This window comes from Anser anser (assembly GCF_964211835.1).
Source record: "Anser anser genome assembly, chromosome: 4".
Classification (NCBI taxonomy): Eukaryota; Metazoa; Chordata; class Aves; order Anseriformes; family Anatidae; genus Anser; species Anser anser.
The window spans coordinates 28,800,337-28,824,122 of NC_139724.1; the positions used below are offsets into that span (position 1 = coordinate 28,800,337).

Below are 23,786 nucleotides of genomic sequence, written 5' to 3' on the forward strand. Positions count from 1 at the left end.
GTTTTTTATTTGTCGCAATGTACTACTTCATGAACATCCCCTAGATAAGCAGACAGAACTATCTGGCTGGAACTTTTCATAAGAGAAAAATACCTACTCCCCCCCCCACCACCACCAAACAAGAATTTTCCACACAACGTGCAGCTTTGACAAATTCATGCTGGAATCCTGCCTGACTTCTTGCCACTTTACCCAGATATTGAAGCCAGCTGGCTTGAGAATCAGGCAGCCTGGTAACAAGCTGTCTTAAGAGCTTGCAGGGTCTTGGCTTCCAAATTCCCACTTTCTGAGCAAGTACAATTCTAATTTTTTATCCTCAAAACTTAAATCTGCCTTAAAAAAAAAAAATCCCTTCCATTTTAGGAAGCTTCTAAAATATCTGTTCCAATAGCATATGAAAACCAGATTTTCACATTTTCGCAACTGGTAGAGACAGTTTGTATCTGGATAGCTGACGATCTGTCCTCATCTGCCCTGTACCAGTAGGATGGGACTTCAGCTTCAGGGACACACTAAAAGGACAAAAAAGAAGTTCTTAAAAACATGAAAGGAGCTAGTAACAAAATGTTTGGAAATGCAATAAATGAAGATATCTTGCAGAGCAAAGGAAGATAAAAGGAGCTATAAAAGTACCACATTTTGTTATTTTTCGTCAGGAGTCTGGAGATGTGTATTCTACATAGACACAGCAGCAGCAAGTGCTTGACCTACCTCTTCTGTCTAAAACGTACGTGGTCTGGTCTTGGTAGTACTACAGATATTGCCACTGCCTTTGTATTTCTCAATTCCATAGAAAAGAATGCTATATCTGAAGTTTGCACTGGACATTTCATGCTACAATTGTTTGTGGATTAACTCACAAACACTACTTTTCTCATTTATATACCTACAGTCAAACCTTACCTGCCTTAACTGCCTTTACTAAATGGAATAAACAAATAGAGATGCAAAAGTCTCTATTAAGTTCCCTCAGATGAAAAACCTTTCAGAGAATATTGGTGGTAAAAAATAAAAGCCTGTAACCCATCTTCTACTTTGTTTTATGACAATGGCCTTTCTCAATGTTTGTCTCTGTGTGTGTTGAAAACCGCTCCATTTATTTTCCATCAGCAATGGGCTTCAGCCATTTACTAACATCTTTTTGATGTGTTCCAGCAGTTGATGACACTCCAGAAAACTTTTTAATATTTTGTTCACTTCCAGAAATCTCCCAAAGATCTTCCCAAAGCTGCACTAACACACATGAAAAATGTGGCCAGAACTTATCAGTGCGCCATAGGCTGCAGCTAAAAGGACAACAACCCTCACATTTCCTAGATCTTTGTATGACAGTGATCTGGTGTCTTATTAGTTTGTGAAACAAAAGATCACAAACAAATATCTCAATTCTCATAAGCATCTTCTGTGTTTTAGGCCAACTGCTTCTACTCCACAAAATAGATTAATTTATTTATTAATAAACTAAAAAGAGTACTTGCATTTTTTTCTGATGTGCTAGCACTACAAAAACAGTTGGAATGTTCCAGAAACATTGAGAAAAAATTATCAGTTCAGAAAGAAGCTTTTTTTTAAACAGAGATGCAAAGCATGGAACTCGGAACTGAGCCTTATGCTCACTTACAAGGACAATGATAATTTCTCAAGGAAATGAAACAAATAGTTTTTAAACTTTTTTTTTTGTTGTTACTGCTTCAATTCCCAATGTCACATCGTTGGCTTGGGACAAAAGGTCTTTGCTAACGGCATAACATAAGGCAGTGGTCAAGAGTGCCTTATAACCAGCCTTATAGCAGAGGGATAGACACAAGCTCTGCCAACTTAACTGGCAGAAGCTAAACGCTGCAGAAGCCAATTTTTTACAATCTGATTTACTTGTCAATTTTATGCTTAAATAACTGCCTTTTAGAACACCATGAAATTCATAGCAGCCAAGGTAACAGAAGCATAGCAACAGACGTTGCTACTCAGAATAGAATTGTAAGAAAGATTCTGCTATATATGTCCTTTAAATCTCTTGAGTACAAATGCACACCAGAATAGTCTGCAGAAGGCGCACGTACTTCCCAAATCCAGTCAGGGCTCAAAGTTTTAGCCAGAGCACCAGAACACAACATGCAGCGTCCCACAGTTCAGTACAATACAGCAATCCATGCTTGTGGTAAGGTTCCCTAACAAAGGTTTCTGTGACCTCTCAGCATGATGCTAAAAGCCAAGCAGCATTGGTCACCAAGATACACTTCTTCCACAGAGAATCCAATCTTTCCAAACCCAGCGCATTTATGCAATTAGTGAAATTACATTTATCATATTTGCTTGCAACAAAGATGCATTTCAAGAGCTAAGCTCTGCATGAGAGCTCTAGTGCTGTGGTGCTACAGACCATGTTTGTAGAACTTCACCAGATAAGTGGAATATATTCATAAGATTACTGGAAATCCACTTTATCTTTTCACAAGATTACAGAAGACCTCTTCTAGCTAAAAGCATTGTAATGAAACATTACAAAAAAGATAACAGAACAGAAAAATTTTTAGCATCTAAGATGACAATAAGCATTTCTTCTGCTTCAGAATACCAGCTGGCTTGTTGGGCTGTCCCATTAGCCTTTCCAGTTTTATCCCTAAGTCTGGCATGACCTAGAGAGGTGTGGAGCTACATTTCCTCTCTCTCTTGTTAAAAATCGCTTGAAAAGACATTGAGATTGACCCCAGTCCAAGATGGCATAGCCCTTTTAACTCTATTCTCTTGTAGTTCTCTTTCTTTTTAACTGTGGATTAATCATGTTCTTCCCTTAAGATTTTCTATTTAGCATTCCTACTGCTTGTCTTACTTAAGAAATTCCTGGAATCAAACCACTTTCCTTGATTAAAAAGCCTCACCGATCTATCCTGAGGGTTATAATTAACATTATGACAACTGTAAAACACACCATGGACAATTCTTAATTTGTGTGCATGCCCTAAGACTACCTAAGGTATATCACAGGCTAAAACCGCGAAGAGATGCTTACTAACAGCATTCATGCCACATACTCTTAGTAGAAATCTTAGCAAAAGAAAGATCTCAGCTTGATCTACTACCCACCTGTGGAAGAGGTGCAAGACCCAGACTAGGACTGCACTAGGGAACATCACCAGAACAGTTGGCATCTCAGAAAGTTTAATTGTAACAGAAGTCAACTCCAAGAAATTTGCATCAAGTGCATACTATTTTCAGCTCTCTCAATAGGCATCAGATACATATAAATGGCTTCCCTAAATTATAGAAATCCAATAGTCTGCTACAGGAGGACCAGCCCCATAACAAGATTATGAAGCTCCAATTTTAATGGAAGTTGGGTTTTCACTCCCACTGGAAGGAAGTTCCAGAGTCTCGATAACTTCTTATCTATGTTTGCATCAATTTGTTTTTATGCCACCATTATCTATTAGCAGTGTCTAACTGCCTCTTTTTCCTAAATATAAAATAGCAAGTAAAACAAAGAGTGGAAGAAGTCAAAGAGCCAGGTGCTTTTCATTTTCTCTATTTTCACTGTTCTTTCAATCAAATAGTCCTCTCTTCTGTACTCATTCTAGCTTCTGTAACCTGTAATCCTAAAATGTAGGCTCACAGGAGTTCAGCTGTCTGTGACACAAGGTCTGATACTGAAATGGCACAGCCACTTATCTTTGGCTCAAACTTCTGAGAAAACAAAAAAAATCTTTAAATTGTGAGAAAGAGCCTTGACAAAGAGAGTTGCTCAAGAACAGAGGGAAAAAAAAGATGGTATGATGGCTATGATGGCATTTAGATTATTGAGAATTCAAGAGGGAAAACATTAACCTACAAAGGGATAAAATTGTTTGTTGATAATTAAGGGTTACAAGTTGTACATAATTCCCGTACTCTCAAACACATTCAACAAATATTGCACTCACGGTCTTGCCAATGTCTTTGTTTTTATATTTCTAGACAGTAATCTATATAAATATTAACTTCAACTATTAAATTGAACAAAGTTTAAAAGTGAAGCAGTTTAGCATTTGTTAAGGCATAGTCAATGTAGAAGTTGGAAAAAAAAATAAAATTAAAAATTAAGCCATTGTTACATGAAAATGCATTCCCTAAAACATTAACCACCTAAACTTTAGCTAATAAATGTAAGCCTGGATTCCTACTGCATAAAAGATCAAAAATATGACAGCCTTTTCGAGTTGATATGGTGTTACTCAAAGGCAGAAAAGTTTTAATTAAAACCTTTTGCATAACAGTTTAAAATACAGTTATCACAGAAAGTACTGAGTTGCATCTACACTAGAACTTCTCCCCTAAGACATGCATCACAAAATTTAGTCCTTTCAAAAGCAACCTGAATAGCTCTTGAATTGAGTTTTGGGGTTCTTTTTTATTTTTAATTGATATATAAATAGTTTTAATACAATTTCACTTGGTTAAAATAATGAAATATTACTGAAAATGGCTGATTTGTATTCCTCAGTTTCACACTTAAGACAGCAACCAAGAATTCTCTCAATGGACACCTAATCATATGAGTTTACTGAGTTTGTTTTTTTCCTTAAATATCCAGTCTTAACAGAGAAACTATAATCTTCTGAAAGTGAGGGAAAAAGATCTATATAGGAAAACAGATTTTCTTGAAATTACGGTAATTGAAAACATTCATCAAAATCTTTCTTTTTATGAGGTCTAAAATTACTCATGACAATAAAAAGGCTATTATTTGGACCTGGACATCTGAATTAAGCACTTAGTGCTCTATTCAAGGAAAATTGCCATTTTTAACTCTGTACTAAGTTGTTAATTATGTTAATTTGTCATTGTATATTTTAGAAAAGCTATGAAAAGCAATATAGTTTTTTTTTCCCTCCCTGCAGCATTTTCAGGATAATTCGTTTTTGGTTTTTTTTCCTTCTCTTTTCTGTACTGCTCTCATACTAAGTCTGACAGACTGCTAGGGATTAACAAAGGCAGGGCAGAAAGTGCCAGGCAATGAGGTATCTCACACCCTAACCATCCACAGTATATTATCTTAAGAGTAAGAACAGAATGTGCATTGCTTTAAAATTCACCACATAGATACTGCAAAAACACAGTAGGAGTGGAGCTGGCAGCTCATGGTATGGGCCAGCAGGACTCTAGGAATACGATGATAAAAAAGGAAACATATATGAGGAAAGTACTTTCTGGAGGAATCCAACAGAAATAGAAGGTGGTTTTATTATGGAGGAAAGAGAAAGAAAGGTTAGTTCCAAGCACAAAAGAAGTAGGAAAGAAATACGAGAGAGGTACAAGTGGGGGTAATTCTGCTGAATTGGAAAAGCCAAGGGTGAGAGGTTGGAATTTTATCCGGAGGGGTGGGGGGAAGGAATACGGCAAAAGTGATACAATTACCTTAGCAGACAGAGAGGAAGTTGAGGCAGAGGTAGATTTACAATGCAACAAATGAGAAATTTGACATAGCACAGATTTGATGGGGAGGGAAGAAACAAAATAAAGGACTAAGTAACAGAGTAGTTGAGAGAAAATGGCAGGGGAGAGTTAAAGTTGTTAAGTTCACAAACCTGAATGACTAGGAGAACACTGAAGTCACCAGTGAGTGGAAGACAGGGGGAAGGGAAAGATATTTAGATGAAAAGCAATTCAATTTTGCTGAACCTGAAGTAGGAATGAAACATCCAAGAGACACTGAAAGACAGGAAAAGATCCATGACTGGACAAATAGAGGCATACCTGAGACCAACTCTCAACCTCTGACAATCCATGATTTCTGAATTAGAAGCATATTCTAAAACAAATTTGTCCTATTCTTTGAATATTCACTCCTGTTGCTCTAATCAAAATATACTTCTTTGCTAGCTACCAAGTTTAATCCCTATAAAAGGGTGGGTTTTTTTGTTCACCATAAAAAGTTTCCATTAAAAATTAATCCTTCAGTGTAATGTCTTCAGTCTTTACTTAAACATCAAAATCCCAACACATTCTACAATGCTACTTGAATAAATTGAAGCATTAGTTTTAGTTACAGTGTTACGATAAAAATTCACTGCTTTGCGCAAAGCTTACACAATGGCTTTAAGGATTTGTTTCTTTTTTTTAGTAATCTACATTATGCAACCTTTACCAGTGTCAAAAGCAGTTAAACAAGGGAATCCAGGTGTACTAGATTATGTTAACAATTACTGATTTGGTAATACTTTCCCTGTATTATCATTTTCCAACAGCAGAAAATGTATTTGGAAAGTAAAGAGGGGAAAAAAGGATTTTAGCCTTCACAGTCATAGAAACGCAAGCTACAAAGCACTTCAGATCATCTAGATTTGCACACAGGTGTGATCTAGATCAGCCTAAATCTGATGTTGGTCTAACCAGTTCTTTATAGCTGCCCAGCAGCAGAGAGTTCATAACTTCCATAGACAGCTTGCCTGATCAGTGTTACTTTTACAGTAAGATTTTTCTTAATGCATGAAACTACTTTAAAAATACCTCACAAATGAAGCTTACTCATTCTCATCTCTTTACGTACAGGAAGATTTGTGCCTTCTCGTACTCCTAGCCTTTTAGTTTCTTGACTGAATGGACCCTTTTCTCTCACAGTCTTTGTCATAGGTCAGTCTGTTTTCTTAATATGTCCTTGTTAGACTTCCTTGGATTCACTTCAGCTTGTTTGCATCTGTCTTAAAGGTTGATTCAGCATTTTTCCACCTGAGGCCTCACGAGCATCAAGAAAAAGGGAATAATTATTCTCCCTTGTCCCTGCAACAACACTTCTGTTAGTTCACCAAAGAATCAGAATTGCTTTTTTATTAACAATGGCAAGCAAAATGAGAACTTAAATTTGAAAATGTGAAGACTTGACACGAACTAGTCCTCTTACAGGTAGGACAAACAGCCTTTAAGATGACAATGGCAATGTACTTTTAGTAATAAAATTAAGAATTCTACGAACATTTTTCAGCAAAGAATGAGAAACAATGACAAGTGTTCTTCAAAGGCAAGTAGAAATTAGACTAATAAAACATTTTGTTGGTTGAGCTATATTGTTACTTAGAAGACATATCTCTATCCACTTTGTGTCAAGACAGAAGAATAAAATTACAGGTATCCTTTATAGTAGGAAATTTAAAGTTTTGGGCTAGATATGTAGGATTCTCAGAAGACAAATTACTCAAGACACAATATTCATATATGTTTCTTGTCAGTGTCTACTTTGCCAGTACAGTACAGGCGCTACAGATAGCCTCCCTTCATGCCCTCATCTTCTTTCTTCCCCCACGTTCTTCCAACAGTCCTGAAAATCATAGATGGAACTTTGGTTCTTGCCAATTGTTTCTCTAATGCCAGAATTTTAATTCTTCTTTCCTGCTTTCTCCCCTAAACTATGGCGCAAAATTTTAAACAAGATGGATTATTTCTGGTTTATAAATTGTATGGTCCTGATAGGCCACAAAAATACTGCCCCTGTCTGCAGTTACTATAACCATGTTTCAGCCAGGAGACGTCTCTTTCCTTCTCTGACAGACATTCATATTAAATACACTCTTCAGAAGATGTATACCTGGATAAAATTGAATTTCCTTTGGGCAAGTGTGGGTGGATTGGCATGGAATCCACATGTGTGTGTAACCCCCACACACAGACATCAAGCTAACTTCTATGACAACGATAACTTGCCTGCATATGTGTTGGCCTTGTTCAAGAGATCTGTGCATGCATGCATGTCAGCAAAAGCACGAATTCCCAAGCAGTTGACAGGATGAAGCTGGGATTCCAAAAATTCACAGCAAGTCCTTTTCACATCCTGCAGTTGCAAGAGACCAGCTGCTGGGAGCAGTACCTGAAAGAAGCAACATGTGTTTAATATCCCAGTTCAGTTCTGACCTGATACAAGAGTACTGGTCAACATTAATAAAAATAAGTAAATAAATAAAACCAAGAGAGGAAAATTTCAGAACCACAAGACTCAAAAACTTAAAACCCAACATCAAAATTATGTCTCTGCAAATGCCATTTAAGATTTAAAATCACAAACACCTCTGTCACCATGTTCACTGGGAAATCATTCCATAGATTACAATTCTCACACATCATGTAAACTCTCCCCAGTATTTATTCACAAGTTCCCTAGTTACTCTTCCCAACACTCCACACTTGCACCTCACCTTCAACCCTTCAACATTGGAAGGGTTCACTTTCTTAAAATCAAAGTTTTCTAGACCATGATAATACACTTGTTTGCATGCAAGCACTGGACATTGTCCAAATTATTGATTTGTTTAGCATCAATAATAAGCATATTTATGCAACTGATTCTAACAGGGACTCAATTCAGTTTCCAAAGAAGTCTGAAGAATGACAATTCAGGAATTTAAAAGCCTGAGTATATAAAACATTTCATAGGTCACTGAAAGTCCATACCAGTAAAGAACTAGTGTAAATGGAATATTTGTCCTTCCAACTTTCACAAAGAAAGCGAAAAAGGCAGGAAGAATTTCCAGAACAGTATAACATGCATTTTATTTGACCAGTAAAATTTAAACATGAGGTTTAGGTGAAATATAAGTAAAATTCCCTACTGCTAACTACAATTTCTTCTTCATAATACTTTTATATTTGGTGTTTTTGACAGTTACTTTAATGTGATTTCTATTTTAAAACATTCAAATACGAAATTAATGTTAGTTTGCATCTTCAGTGGATGACAACAGGAGAGATTTGAACCCAAGTCTTGCAATTTTTTACTTACACACAGAGAAAACATATACTCTAGGGCTGCATCAATAATAAGCCAGCAAAATATACACCGAAGAAAATGGCTGCACTACTCTTGTTAACTATTACTTTTTTTAAAGTTACCTGGCTAGAATTAAAAAGAGTCAGGCAAGAACAAAACTGGAAGATCAAGAAGAGAGCTGGAAGAGCTGGGTGAAGTAAAAAAAGACCTGTGTAACTCATACGAAATGAAAGCGGCAGAATATACATATAACTATTGCTCTTGGGAACAAGTTTTAATTTTAGTAACTGTCTGCAGAATCAACTATTTGCCATCATCAAGGACTATGTGATACAATCTTGTAAAACTGAAATCTGTTTTAAACTTTTTTGCTGTTCCTCTCCCTTCAGCCTGCCACGCATGAAGCCGGCTTGAAAACCATCTTTCTGTTCCACAAGGTATTAATCCCTAACTCAGAGCAATAACCCACTATAGCCAAATGTGTAAAACAGGATATCAGTGTAGACAGCAAAAAGGAAGGATATCTTTAATAAAGTTTGCTTCAGGTATCAACTGTTAATGAAAGAAATTAAGGCAAAAAATGTGACTGCACTGATACACCACCAGAGGGTGATGAGGCCTTGCAGAGAGATCTGGACAAATTAAGAGAGCTTGGGCAACACCAACAGTATGAAGTTTAACAAGATCAAGTGCTGGATTCTGCACCCGGGAAGGGACAGCCCTGGCTGTATGTACAGGCTGGGGGACGAGAGGATGGAGAGCAGCCCTGCAGAGAGGGATCTAGGGGTTTTGGTTGATAGCAAGCTGAATATAAGCCAGCAGCGTGCTCTGACAGCCAAGAGGGCCAGCCATACCCTTGGGTGCATCAAGCATGGCACTGCTAGTCGGTCAAGGGAAGGGGTTGTGCCACTCTGCTCTGCACTGGCGTTGCCTCAAGCACTGTGTGTGGTTTTGAGCATCACAACATCAGATATAAAACTGTTAGAGAGTGTCAAAAGGAGGGCAACAGAGATAGTGAGGGGTCTGGAGGGGAAGACGTATGAGGAGCTGCTGAAGTCCCTTTGTCTGTTCAGAGCAGAGCAGGCTGAGGGGAGGCCTCATGGCGGCCTGCAGCTCCCTCACGAGGGGAGCGGAGGGGCAGGCGCTGAGCTCTGCTCTCTGGGGACAGCGACAGGACCCGAGGGAATGGCATGGAGCTGGGACAGGGGAGGGTCAGGCTGGGGGTTAGGGAAAGGTTCTGCACCAAGAGCGTGGTTGGGCGTCCAAGAAGCATTTGGATAATGTTCTCAGACATATGGTCTGATTTTTGGCTGGTCCTGTGTGGAGCCAGGAGTTGGACTCGGTGATTCTTGTTGGTCCCTTCCAACTCAGGATATTCTATGCTACTAAGCAACGCAACTGAAGACTAGTTTAAGTCTTAGATAGTACTTGAAAATATCAAATAAGTCTAACAAAATAAATGGGGAAGATATGCATGAAGAATTAGGAACAAGTGTCAGAAAAAGTCACACAATTCAAAAACAAATTCAGTTAAGCTTGAAGTCTACAATTGACAAGGTTAAAACAGTCTAGCAAACTCATTTTATATTAGCATATATGTTTATGAAAATGTGATAATTCTGGCAATAGAAATTACATTACTGGAACTAGAGTATGATTAGTTAAAACAGCGTAATAATTCATTGATAGAGAATTGTAGCATAAGATACAATCATTACATTATGTATCAAAAATCAGGGCTAAAAATCTAACACAAGCATTTCACACCTGCTTACAAAAAAATTCAGTAATCCAAACAGTCTCAGGTAATTTTAAGTGGGTTATCAGTATAGTTGAACAAATAACTCTGACATCAATTCCTGACTGTGTAAGTAGATTTAGTAGAAAAATATATAGAATAGTCAAATCAGTTAAAGAAATGGAAAGATGAAATTTGAGAATGTTATGCAGAAAACAATTTAATATTTCTAATATTTCTATGCATAAACAGTCAGACTGAAAAGCTTGCTCACTAATAAAATCAGGAAACAAATGCTACAATAACTAGAAAGTCTTTCTTAATTATATGAAACTCCAGTCAGCTCTTATATTATGGCAATTGAGTTTGTAAAGTTAGAGATTTGAATATATTTTAGCTATCAGATGATGACATATTTTAGTCTAAATACATGTATGTGCATTCCACTAGAAAAAAGGGAAAGACAGACAAGGTGCATCAAATTCAGCCCCATTGAAATTATACATTGAGCTTTAGTTACTAGGCAACAAGAGCTGTGATAACATCTAGCTATTTCCTTTGGTACTACAGAACCCCTCAGCCTGTACAACCACCTGCGTTTAAAACAGCTGCACTGCAGGTACATTCACCCTGCTAAAAGCTACCAAGCTACCGGGGGGGAACACTGCTCTAAAACCTACTAAAAATATATTAAAACTGCAGTATGGATTAAACTCAGCTGTTGCTCACTCTAAAGTAGTAGGTTATAGCTCAGCTTTATTTCCAAAAATAGCCAGTAGGGGGTACCCTAACTTTCCTCTAAAAATCAAAAATACTTCAATATGCATACTGCTTCCTACTGCAAGAAATGCAGAGGGAAAAAAACCCTTTCCAATGTTTTATTCTATGAAAAAAAAATCTCATCACAGTAGTTGTTTTTATAATCAGAAAAACTGAACAGATTATTATTACAGATGGCAAATAAGAAATCATGTATTCTCTTCTTTGCATCAAAGTAGTAGTGATGAATCTTGGAATGACTGCTAGATTTCCTAGAGCATATCACTTAACCCTTACAGGCCTCTGACAACAATTTCCTGATTATCTTCTCCTGATTCTCCTTTCTGCAGAGACATTCCTGTTCCCAAAGCTACGTGTACCTGGCACAACAACCACCTTTCCAATTCCACGGAGATAACAAGGACTGTGACCAGGTACTGTGTGGTCACCTGTGTATTCAGGAGAGATCCACCTAAAGCCCTCAACTTTCAGTGGAGTATTCATGTACTTCAAAGTAACTCATCTAGGTCATCAACCTATTTTTGAGGCTGCTGCCCTCTCTCGTGGCCCTTCAGATACCTGGCAGGATTCTGATGAGGGCTGGAGTACACTGATGTTGCCTGCAGCAATTCTCCCTCCTCTTTTTCCAGTTCACCCTCATGTGGCTGGATGTACTTACCTCATGTGACCAAAATACACATCTATTGAGTTCTGAGATGACGAGCAGCTCTTACAGGCAGGCACCCATCTAGTTATTTGTGACCTATCAATTCAGAAGGAACATATCTACAACAGTCTGGGAGATACAACAGGGGCTGTGTGACTAGCCAACAAACCTCTACCATGGAAGAAGGCTCAGAGATGGATAAGGGCAATGAGTTCAGCAAAGAACGCAAGGAATGACCGCCCAGTGCTGTTAAGCAAACTGAACTTATCTCAGCACAAGGTGGGGGTAACCTTTGTTTTCAGAGTACAGCTGTACCAGTAGGTCATCAAGTCATGTAAACAGCCTTCCTTGAGATAATTAGTAGAGAGCAATGCCTTCCCCAGCTAGACAGCCCAGCAAAGCAGGAGAAGTATACATGTAACTCAGTCCAACTGGAATTATAAAAACTGAATAACAAAAAAAAAAAAAAAAAAAAGACCTCTGAAGAAAGCAATGGGCTCGAGCTGGCTTTAACCCATGTATTCCTTCCTAGTAACTGGGACAACCCGTCATGCTGTGCATGAGCATTATAGAGACCAGTAATGGGAATCACGTTTGTATAGTGATCCAGCTGTATACTGCAGTTGCTATATTGTGCTTTTGTTCTGATTTCAGTATGTTGCTGTCTCTCTGCTAAATCAAGATGTAGCATGATGCAGCACCAAGTATCTTAAAGACCTTACATTAACCCTCCTCACGTGGACTACCTTAAAGAACCTGGTCAGAGCGTACTGAGCTGTGACAGCCTTGCACACAGCCTTGGCCTGCCTCCACACCAGACAAGGGGGTTTGTCCTGCCTGAAAACTGCTGGATGACTTATTACAGGAATCTCTTCACAGCATTTCCACTTCATGACATTCAGTGCTATGCTCCACCTCATGCAGCCCCTAGCTCCCAAAGTAACAAGCGCAAGTTGGTACCGCTTTACACAACAGGTGCTTTTAGTATCTGTCCTGCTAGGTGACAATGGAGAAAAACTGGCTTACTGGAACAACTCCAGACGAAGGGGCCGTCGAGACAATCAGGGGACTGGAGCATGTGTTATTACAAAGAGAGGCTCTGAATTTGTTCAGCCATAAAATAGAAGGTGAAGGGGGAGAGCTTATTACTGTCCACAACTATTTAATGGGAGGGGAGAGAGAACAGAACCAGGCTGTTCTTGAAGCTGCACAGCAATTGCACAGAAAGCAATATACAAGTAAGAAGTTTGGAAAGTCTGATTAGAGAAAGGGAGTTAGGCTTTTTGTTTGTTAAGCCATGAGGGTGATTAAGCTCCAGGACAGGTCACCCCAACAAGTTGCAGAATTTCCATCCTTAGAGATACGCAAAATACAGTGGACAGGTCCCTCTGCAATCTGCTTCCACTGGGCCTGCTTTAAAAATAACAAAGTTCAATGCAAGGTAAAATTTAAATTGATTAAAGTTTTTTTTTTTTTCCTCTGCTGGTTTAAATCAATTTGCTACAATAATTGAGTAATTGGGCTTTTTTTTTTTTTATCCAACCCATGCTCTTATCTTTGCATTCATCTTTCCACTAACAGATTCTCCCGACGTGTTGTGCTACCTGCAATACAAAGATGCTTAAGCCAATATTTTTATCTTATTATTTTGAGATTTCCTGGAATTTCTTTGAGATGTTATTTCATGAATCCTTGCCTAAATTCAAATCGATACCTGACAATGATGCATTGAAAGAACATATTGCAGGTTTTGGGAACAAGATCATATTTTTTTCATAGAATAAACAAAAAAAATTCTCTGAACATTGTTTTGCACACAGATAAGCCAATAAAAATCAAAGCAGCTTACAAGAGAAATGAACAGTGTGCTGCTTAAAATAGAAAAAAAAAATTTTTTATAACACGCAGAGGAAAAAAAAACACATCAGCAACATTGGGAAAGAGACTAACCTAGGAAAGCAAATGCCTGAGAATCCAATCACAATACAAGCACTCAAGACAGCGAGTTACATCCTTGCTAATTATAGATATTCCATATTTCCACTTCTGATATTAAAATGAAATCAATTTCAAAGAGCAGCAGTTATGTTAATACAAGTCACAAAACAAATCTTGAGGAGATATAGTAAAATGTAACATCTATTTCTAGGGTTTAAATACCTATTTCAGATAGCTAAATTCCTGAAATTTCTGTTTGTGCCATGGCACAAGGAAGAATGAAATTAAGAGATTCGTCAGAGATCATCAAAATCAGCTGCTTTTTTATTATTATTATTCCTATCTAAATGCATCTGTAATATAATTAAAACTGTGGTTTGTAACAAATTAATTTAGTCAAATTTCTAGTGAAATAACTGTGCTGCACTGAAATTATGCTGCTTATGAGTATGTATCTAAAACCACTAAAAGATACAAATATTTTAACACTTGCATCCGTGGGATAAAATGTAGAAGTTCCAATTTTAGGAAATTCAGCTCTGCTAGAATTTTTACAAGGACAAGATGTGCAAGTTAAATGTACTGTTCCAGTGTTAAAATACACACAAATCAGATGCTATACTGGATTTAAAAATGTCCATGAGCTGCAAGTTTAGAATATAATGCCATGCATCTTACAAATATATATATCTTTAGAGTCTTTGAGTTTATAGGCTATTGTGCAGTGAAGACTTGGATGTGCAAATTTATCCTTTATCTTAAATGAGCCCAATCCAATTAAAAATACAGGTGTGGGTGGCAGTTTTATAGTATCAGAGGAAGATATCAGACTCTTAATTGAGATACAGTCCTGTTCCTTCACATTCCCTTAGTACTAGCTACATTATTGGCAGAACACTTTCAGTTGAAAACAAGCAAACAATCAAGATAATGGAGTATTTTGAATGACTGACATGATCTCTAAAAATACTAAGCAGCTCCTGACTTGGAAAGTAGTGCTAATTAAAATGGAATGTAAGGAAAAAGTAACTGTTTTACATACCTGCCATTTAACTAGCATCACTGTCTGTACTTAAGCATTCAAGACAATTACAACCACATGCAGTTTATGGAAAGTATCTGGTTTGCTGCAAAACTGTCTTTAGAAGAGAAACCACTTTAGAAGATTAGTCTGAATGAAATACTAATTATTATTTAAAACATTTGTGGGGGAGGTTTTTGTTTTGTTTTGGTTTTTGAGGGGTGTGGAAGTTTGGGGATGGATCTGGGAGGATGTTCTGGGTTGCAAAGTGCAGACGCAAAGCAAAGCAAAGCAAACAAAATGACAGAAGGGTCACTTTGATTAAGTAATGTACTATGATTAATGGTGCCCATCTGATCTACAAGGGAGAACCATGCTGTCATGTTTGCCTTGAGGATTTTCCTGCATCACCTTGATCAGAACCGTGCTCAAACCACCATGTAAAAGCATATTTTGGCTTAAGCCTCCACGCAAGAGATAGTTATGATGGTTATTTTTGTTAACAGTGACGAGCTTAGTCTTTCATATCATCTTCTGTTAAAGTTTCTCAAAATAGGATAGCAACATTGTTCCACTTCAAGTGTAAAATTCTTGAACCTGAAATATTTTTAGTTAGAATTTTAGATTTTTCTTTCAGTGAAGAAAAATCCTAGACATTTCAACTCAATAGAAATAGTTTTTGATTCTAAGTTTGGTCACTGAATTTAAGTATATGCACAGTAAGTCATCTAAAATGACAGCTCAGAATCATTCATCTTGCTGTAATTCAGGACTTAAAATATAATAGAGTTGCATTAAAAATGTCTTCATATTTTCTTAGGGACAAGAAAATTTAACCAAGTCTAACTAGCGTCAGAACAAAGCCAGTTGCTGCTGATACTTCAGAAACTTCCATTCAGAAACCGCACAATTTACTCTCTATGGGATCTGAAGTGCTAGCTAGTCAAATAATATACAAAGGATCTCTGTTGAAGGATTTTAAAAGTTGAAAATATTGAGGCAGGACACCGTAACTCGCCCTGTGTGGTCTTCCATCCTTCTGTAAAGGCTGAGCCACATTAAGAATCGCTGTATCAGCTGATGCTTTTAGCTAGCATGCTTAATCTATAGGACTTGACCATAACATCTCACACCTTTAGTACTGGACCACCCCCAGTCTCAGACCCCACTGACAGATACACAGTGCTTGGTTATAAAGAAAAGATCATTATGACAAACATTAAAAAAATATCCCCTGATTACACACATTTCCTTTTTACATTACAGGCGGAGTGATTTGTAACACACAAGGCTTGTTCTCCTACCATAACTGAATATTTGCTGGCAAACTTGAAAGAGGAATCAAAACACCATTTCCAAACCCTGAAAAGCCTGCTCTGGAAATAAACAGCAATGTAACTGGGATAGTAGATTATGAGCCTCTGCTTTCTCTATCTTCTCGTTCTCTGGTACAGAAGATGTATCCATACCACTGATTTTTATATTAATAGAAAACTAGGGAACTAAGAGCAACAGAAATAGCACCAAGTAAAAATACTTTGTGTGCATGGTGCTTATCTTTAGTACAAAAATTGAGACAAGAATAACATCTAATGTGCAATAAATGGCCCTTTCAGTAGATTGAAAAGATATTTGATTGCACTGAACTTTTAGCATTAGTTATGTTTTTATATTTCGAGAACATCTTTTACTCATCACTTAGTTTCTTACAGCAGACTGTATTTATAATCTTCTAGAAATGTCACAGGGGAATACCTTCTCAAAAGGAGTGCTTCAGTGACAAAATTCATAATCACTTTAATCTGGATGTTGTGCTTCTAAGATTCATGTATTTGGGGGACAGAATTCTCCAAGCAAATGACATCTGTAGCCTCCCATGCAAACATTTTTTTTTTCATATGAAGGTTTTATGCATACTTTTCGTGATTTAAAGCATAATTAATTTCCAAAAACCCAAACATTTTCAAGAAAGTCTTTATTCCTGCCTCCACAGATTTCATCTTACATGTAGCAAGGCATTGTTGAACACACGTGCAAGTGAGAGAGGTCAAACATGCACTCTCCTCTGTAACTGGTTTCATTTACTCATAATAAGCACCTTGCATTTTGCAGGGAGGTAAATGGGCACACATGCTTTCATTTGCATAGAACACTTTAAAGAATAAGCAAATGCCCTCTACTCTTCAAGTTGTCCAGGGCTGTCTTTCAAGTTTTGCAGCAGGTAGCTTTATTGTCATCACTGGAAATAGATACATGGGTGCCTATAGTAAAGGTCAGAGCTGAGATGAAAGAAGCTGATTCATTCAAGGTGGCAAAGAAGAACCTAACACAGCCTAGGAACATGATGATTTTGAAGATCACAGACGCAGAGAAGTTGCACAAGCTGTTCTGTCTAAGAAGACAGTTTATATACAGAAGTTCTTATTTATTAATACCTAGTTAAAGGGCAACGACGTTAGAGAGGCAGAATGAAGGCACCAGGTTCCAGAATCAGAGAACTTGTGATCTCAGTCCTGACTACTTCTGACCTACCTGGTATCACATCTGTTTCCCTTCCGCTCTGCAACACCCCCCACCTTTCTTCTTTTGGGCCACGGCAAACTTATAGCTTGTTGCTATAACACTTGTTATAACAGAATCCCAGTTCTAGCTGCCTACTGCTCATAAAACAGAGCTAAAATATTGTTCAGGCTAACCTAAAACTTCACAATTTTGCAGCTAAATGGATGTTCAAACGATGCATAAAATTCATGTCTTAAAAAGAAAAAGCAAGGCATGCCTTCCAAGTCAACTGCTTGAAAACATTATATATATATAAAATAATATTTTATATATTTATATATATATATAAACTCTCCAAGTTTCCTTCTGCATGCTCTTCCATTTGCATGTTCTTCTCACCCTACTTTTTAAGACATTTTTAGAACACTAACATCTTTCTGGTGCAGAAGCTAAGCACTTTCATTCAGTTCCAAGACCAACCTTACATTATGTTAACACAGAAAACACAGGGATAACTATATATTAGACCCAAACAATAGTCCATTCATCCCAGGTAATCTAGGAACATCCATCTTCATCCACCATCAGAGAAAGGTGCATGAAACCCCACAGTCTGAAGTAAATCAGCAACAACAAAGAATATTTCCTTGAAACATAAAGAATAGCTTGTTCTTGAAACACCAGGATACATCTCATCTTTTAGAACATTTTAGAGCCAGTACTTCTAGTTAAAGCCAAACTTCACTTGAGAAAAAATGGCAGCATTCAGTGCTTCCAGGAAAATAAACATAAGGACTTCAACAGGACAAGAGCCTGGCTTTCCAAATTTGTAAGAACACAGTAAGAGATCGTGGTGGTGACTAAAGTTCTTGGTGGTGTGTCAGGCACACAGGCTTCTTTTAAGATGAGGGGAGGAAGAGAAGATAAAGAGGAACAAATCACAAAAATTCATCCTTGTAACTATTTTTGTCTACCTCCGCCAGAAGCAGTCAGGGATCTCACCCAGTCTCAGCTGCACAGGAAGCGAGTTTGGCAGCTGCTTCAAGACAGAACCTGTTATGTCCTCCCTCCCTTCCCCGATACGTGGCTAAACCCAGTATTACGGGGCTGCAGCTTCACAGCACCACGCTGCTTTCCGTCAGCACTCCCCATCCCTTCCTCCCTCTCTTCTTTTTTTCCTTCCGAGGAAAAATGACAGAGGAAACCTAGGAGGAAGGAGTGTACAGCAGGTGAATCCAACACAGAAACAGACCTGCTATGCTCTCAACTAATTACAGAGGGAAACTTCACTGAGTGAAAACACCTGCTTTGAAACACTATCAAATGGTAACCCAAGGTCCACAGGTGAGGTACGTATTTCCAAGCCAACCAGTAGATCCAGAAAAGCACACTGCTCACATTCTGCATCTTAAGCAGCTCCTCTCATATGCATTTTGCAGCAACAGGCTCCACCCATTAACCACCCGCTGTTTAAGCATGCCAAGTAATAACATGTTAAGCATGTTAAATAACAACAACACGTATACACACAAATGTTTTGTGCATTCCTCTCTAGGTACCCTAAAGAAAAACGTGTTGCCTTTCAGCATAAGTAAATAACTCATCCTTTTACCATTAAAAAGGGTAAAGTGGAATCTTTGAAACAAACAGATTTTGGAGGAAAAATACTGAGTCGTCCTTCAGTCATCTCACAGTCACCCTAAAAAAGGCCTGAATTCTCTCCCTCTCCTAAATGATAGCTTTTCCATGGCTTCAACAGCTTTTTAAGCCTAATGTGCTATTCCTGTCATATGTCAGACCATCCAGCAAAGCGTTACAGGTGAGAACACTGATTTTTATGATGCACACAAGCTGCTACACCACTTTGTAAGCTCCTTTTTAAAGCCACCCTTTCACAATGAGCAGAAGCTTTTCTGAAGTGGCTACAGTATGCTGGTCTATTCTGGGAAAAGTTGTCAATGTAGAACGCAGCAACATGTAGGAGTAATTCAAACTTCTCTTTTCATGCATTACCTTACACTTTCCAACATTTAATTTGGTCTGCCATCATGCTAGCCCAACATCTAGCTGAGCTAGAAAGCAGTGAAATCTTCTGGTTTTGTCTGGCCTTGGAAAATCTTTAAATCAGTTTATCATCTGCATCTTCTGCTTCTCTTAAAAAATAATTTAAAAATCTGTCCTTCTGTGGAAGCTTGTGACACAATACAACCATTCTGATCCAGTGAAAACCTAGTATTTATTCCTATTTCCTCCTGTGCTCCCTAGGGATTTTTGATCTATTTATTGCTCATCACATGACAATTTAGGAGGGACTACAACTAACTTGACTTTCAGAAGCCTTTGAAGCAGTTATTTCTGGACCACTCAAAGAACTCAAACCTCATAGGAGGATTTTAGGAGCTATGCACAACTCGGAGTTTGAAAACACATACAGTTTGAACTTCCTTCACGTTACCTGACACTAACTAAAAAAAAAAAAAAAACTTGTCTCTTTAATACTCGGGATCACTAGTGGCATTGTACTGATTTACTAAAAGCGTAAACTGAAACTGCAACGAATAGCCAGCTAGAAAATAAAACATTTCTATGCAATCTCAGCCACCTCACTTTAGAGGTTTCTTTTCCTTATGGGTATGGCAAGAATTTTTTAGGTGTCTATAAAATTCTTTTTGCCCTAGTGATCTGATGTTCTTATTCATTTGCTTCAGTCCTCATCTTCTGACCCATTCTCTCAACCTATCATTGATCTGTAATAGCACGCACCTTGCACAGTCCACTGGCATAACTGGGACTTTCTACCTTAATTAGTTCTTGGCACCTTGCTCATGCGCGGCCCTGGCAGCCTACACACTTTCTAAATCACTCATTAAAGAAACAATATGCAGGAAATGAACAGCTGTTCTATTTAGAGCTGCAGTGATGAGTAAAAGTGTTTTATTATTTTTATAATTTAAATAAAACATGCCTGTTTAAATCCCTCAGTGACTTCCCCTTCACCTCCCACAGGAATCAGAATCACATGCTTACCAAAAACAGGATTACAGATCAGTATCTGCTCTATAATGTACTCCTGTCTCAACCCCACTTCTGTCTCACCTCATCACCTCCTCCATGAGTTTCTGATTCATTCCTTGAATCCTACTTAGACCATTCTGACAAAGTCAAGCTACAAGCCTCCTCATCTTCTCTGCCCAAAAATCTCTTTTCCAAATAAGCAGAAACAAGTCTGTTTTTTTTTTTTTTTTTCCCTGACCCTCAAAACACCTTCTGAAGGAACAAAGATTTCAAGATAGGGAAATTCTGTGATTCAGCCTGTAAAACTGAATTCAGATTAAGATTTAAGATTCATCTTTATCTCTTGTGCTACATCTCAGTTCTGTTTGTCCCTTATGCATTTCTTTTTATCACAATTTCTAGCTGCTAAGACAGATCTGATTTCCATCCAGATTTCTCTTCATTCTTCCAAGGCTCATTCCCTTCTACCTACCCAATCTTCTTTATGAACAAAGTTCTGGGATCTCCCATTCAGCCAGACAACAGGAAAAAGAAAATGTTATAAAAAGATTAATCGGCTGGAGAATGCCAGCAAGATGTGAGTAAAGCATCACTTAGAGAAGAGAGAAACAGCAGAGGTATCTAGAGGAAATAAAGGTCAGGGACGTAAAAACGTGAATATCTGAGGGAACAGCAGATGCCATATCAGTATAACACCTGCTTTTCCTGGTTCTCATGCTCCTGTCATCATTTATTTCTGTCTTAACCAAAGCTAAATCTGTACAGAAACAGCAGTTGCCTTCTCTACAAATCCCTTTTGCTCCCTCCCTCCTGGAACTTCAGCCTGTCATCCATAACCAATGAAATGAGGAGAGGGAACAGTAAAGAATGTTATCAATAAATGAAGAAGCAGGAATAATGAACTGGGGGAGGAGGGGAGCACTTGTTGCACAAAATGGAACGTGGGAAGGTCTTCTCTAGGTCTAGCACCACAATGCAAGAAGTGTTTGTTGCACAGTTGTGTACAGGAGACTTTGAGGGAATACAGTCCAACTGAAGACAGAAGTGAGGAAAAGGAAGGGATTATGGTGGTTTTGGAAAGAACAAATGAGACCCCCACTTGTATGGGGCACATAGGGAAAGCAAGGATCCTGGGCCAGGTACTAGACAGACCAAGTACCTTAGTACAATTACTGGAGGGATGCACACACATGTGTAGTTGTGTCCAAGGCTAGGGCTGCAGGCCTTGAGGCTCATGTGCCCAGGTGCCAGCACTTCAAGAGAGCCAGGATCCACCAGGGACAGCTACACTGAGTGCGTAAGCCAGCTACTGAGGGGTAAGGGTGCGTTTGTGTACACGTATGTATGTGCCACTAACGCACCTTCACCCTTCATCAGCCAGAGTCCTCCATGGGTGAAGCTTTTGGTGCTGCTCGTGCTTGCGTGAGTGCAAAATATTTCTGCCTGCATTCATTTCTGCAGTTGGCCACACTGTATAGAAGTACGTCTGTATCGAAAAGACAGCTCAGCCTCCCTGCTGGCTGGACCCTGGGGACATGGAGGTGCAGCAGCCTTGCTACCAGATTCAGCAGGCCCCAATACCTTCCTATTGCAAAGTACACAGTGTGCTATCCATCCTTCCATCACGTCACCAAGGGGAAAAAAAAAAGGAAACGTTTTAGCAGGGCATCAAACATTTATCAGCACGGTGTGTGGCTCTGGAGCGTACCGTCAGCCAAACCAAACACACCAGTTTTGCACTCCTAGGAAAATAAAAACATAGAAAGGAGAGTGACAATATGTATACTGCAGAATAGATAGGGTTTACATAATAAATGAATATTGTGCACCAGAAACCAGGCAGTTTCTACTTCACACATACATAATAGCTAAAGCCACAGAAGATATGCTACGGGGAAAAAAATGTAGTCAAAACATACTATTCAGTACATATTTAAAAACTGACACGCAACAAAATATTAAGGTTCCCCACAAAGCTGTTTCCTCTTTATTTTACTTAGCACAAGACCACAGATCTTTTATGCAGAGCTTACTCACTTAAAGCACAAATTAATGAAGCTTTCATTGGTAATAAGATACACCTGTAGAAAGATCACCATTCTCCTTTCCCTTCCCTCCTACATGCACTTTCTTGAAACGTAGCCACATACAAGCAAATGAAGAATGCATGGTAGGATTTTTTCACTGCAAAAATTAGCTCTTTTACTGCTGCCTAACTTGTGTTACAATATGTACAAACTCCAGAAATGTGACACTGTCTCTCCTCCAGCTAAGTCACATATTAGTTTTGCCCCCGTATTATTAAAATCCTCAAAGCTTTTGTCACAAATACAACAAAATGGGTCAAAAGAGGTAACCAGACAGTTGCTTGAGGCATAACATCTAAAATATGTATAAAAGCAAAATACAGTGGTGCTCCACTGGTACACTTCCAAGACGACCAAGACATTTAAAGAGGCATACGGTCAAGTCCAACATTAAATTCTTGCCCACTAAAATTTAATGTTTCTATTAATAGATTTTGTAATCAAACTCATCATATGTGCTTGGATCTAAATGCCTCTGTGCGGTGTAAGCTATCCCCTAATGTTATTGAAACTCTGCAGGCGTAAAATAATAAAAATGAAAGTTTGGATTACTATATAAAGAGAGGTTTCAATCCACATCAGGATTAAGTGATTTTATAATTCAGTTTCAATCATGAAGTCATTAATTTTATAAAATATTTTAACTTGAACGACTTTGGTTACAACTTTGTAAATTGCAAGAATTTCCAGAATTTAGTAGCAATGCCATCACAGCCATGATAGTCAGAAAAACCAAAACCCTGTTTATTTTTAAAGCTCTGTAAGATGATCCTATAAAGAATTTCATCTCCTCCTAAAGCTCCAATACTACCTGTGTCAAGGAAATAAGATCACCAACGAATGATAACTTTTGATACTCAATATCTCTATTACATAAAACTCAATTTAAAAGAAAAATACTTTCAAGAATCAGTGGAGTTGCCAGAAACCACATAATAAAAAAAAAAAAAAAGAGCTTATTTATGGACAGAAAGCTCTAGCTTTCCATTGAGGAAGTATAAAAATGATGGTAAACTGAAATAGGATGAGGAACAGCAAAAAAAATTAAAAAAAGGTTTCAAGATCAAGTCAAGTCCAGCAAACACCCACTGGTGCAGGCTACAGAACCTGAGGGAGCTGAGAATCACAAGCAGCTTTGTAATTCCTTCAGAACCAAGCAGGACTGCAACCCATCACATCAAGGTTCAGTAGTTAGCACCTAGCCATTCATATAGCATTGGTGGGATGCAGGGGGAGGAGGGCTGGTTTCAAACATTTTACACAAATTATCACCTAAAAGATTGATAAAGAAACACTAAAGATGTTTCATCAACCAAGAAGTTGAAAGA

The 23,786-nt window shown here is 38.1% G+C and overlaps 1 protein-coding gene across 4 annotated transcripts in view; it reads right to left on the bottom strand.

The window, feature by feature from the left end:
• The window catches only part of KLHL2 (kelch like family member 2), a 57,800-nt gene that overhangs the window by 15,286 nt on the left and 18,728 nt on the right, over positions 1-23,786 (bottom strand). For all 4 annotated transcript variants that reach the window (XM_083834092.1, XM_083834093.1, XM_083834095.1 and 1 more), the window contains one exon: positions 7,672-7,834. In XM_083834092.1, coding sequence (XP_083690218.1) covers positions 7,672-7,834 — 163 coding nt within the window. The remainder of the gene's footprint in view (positions 1-7,671; positions 7,835-23,786) is intronic.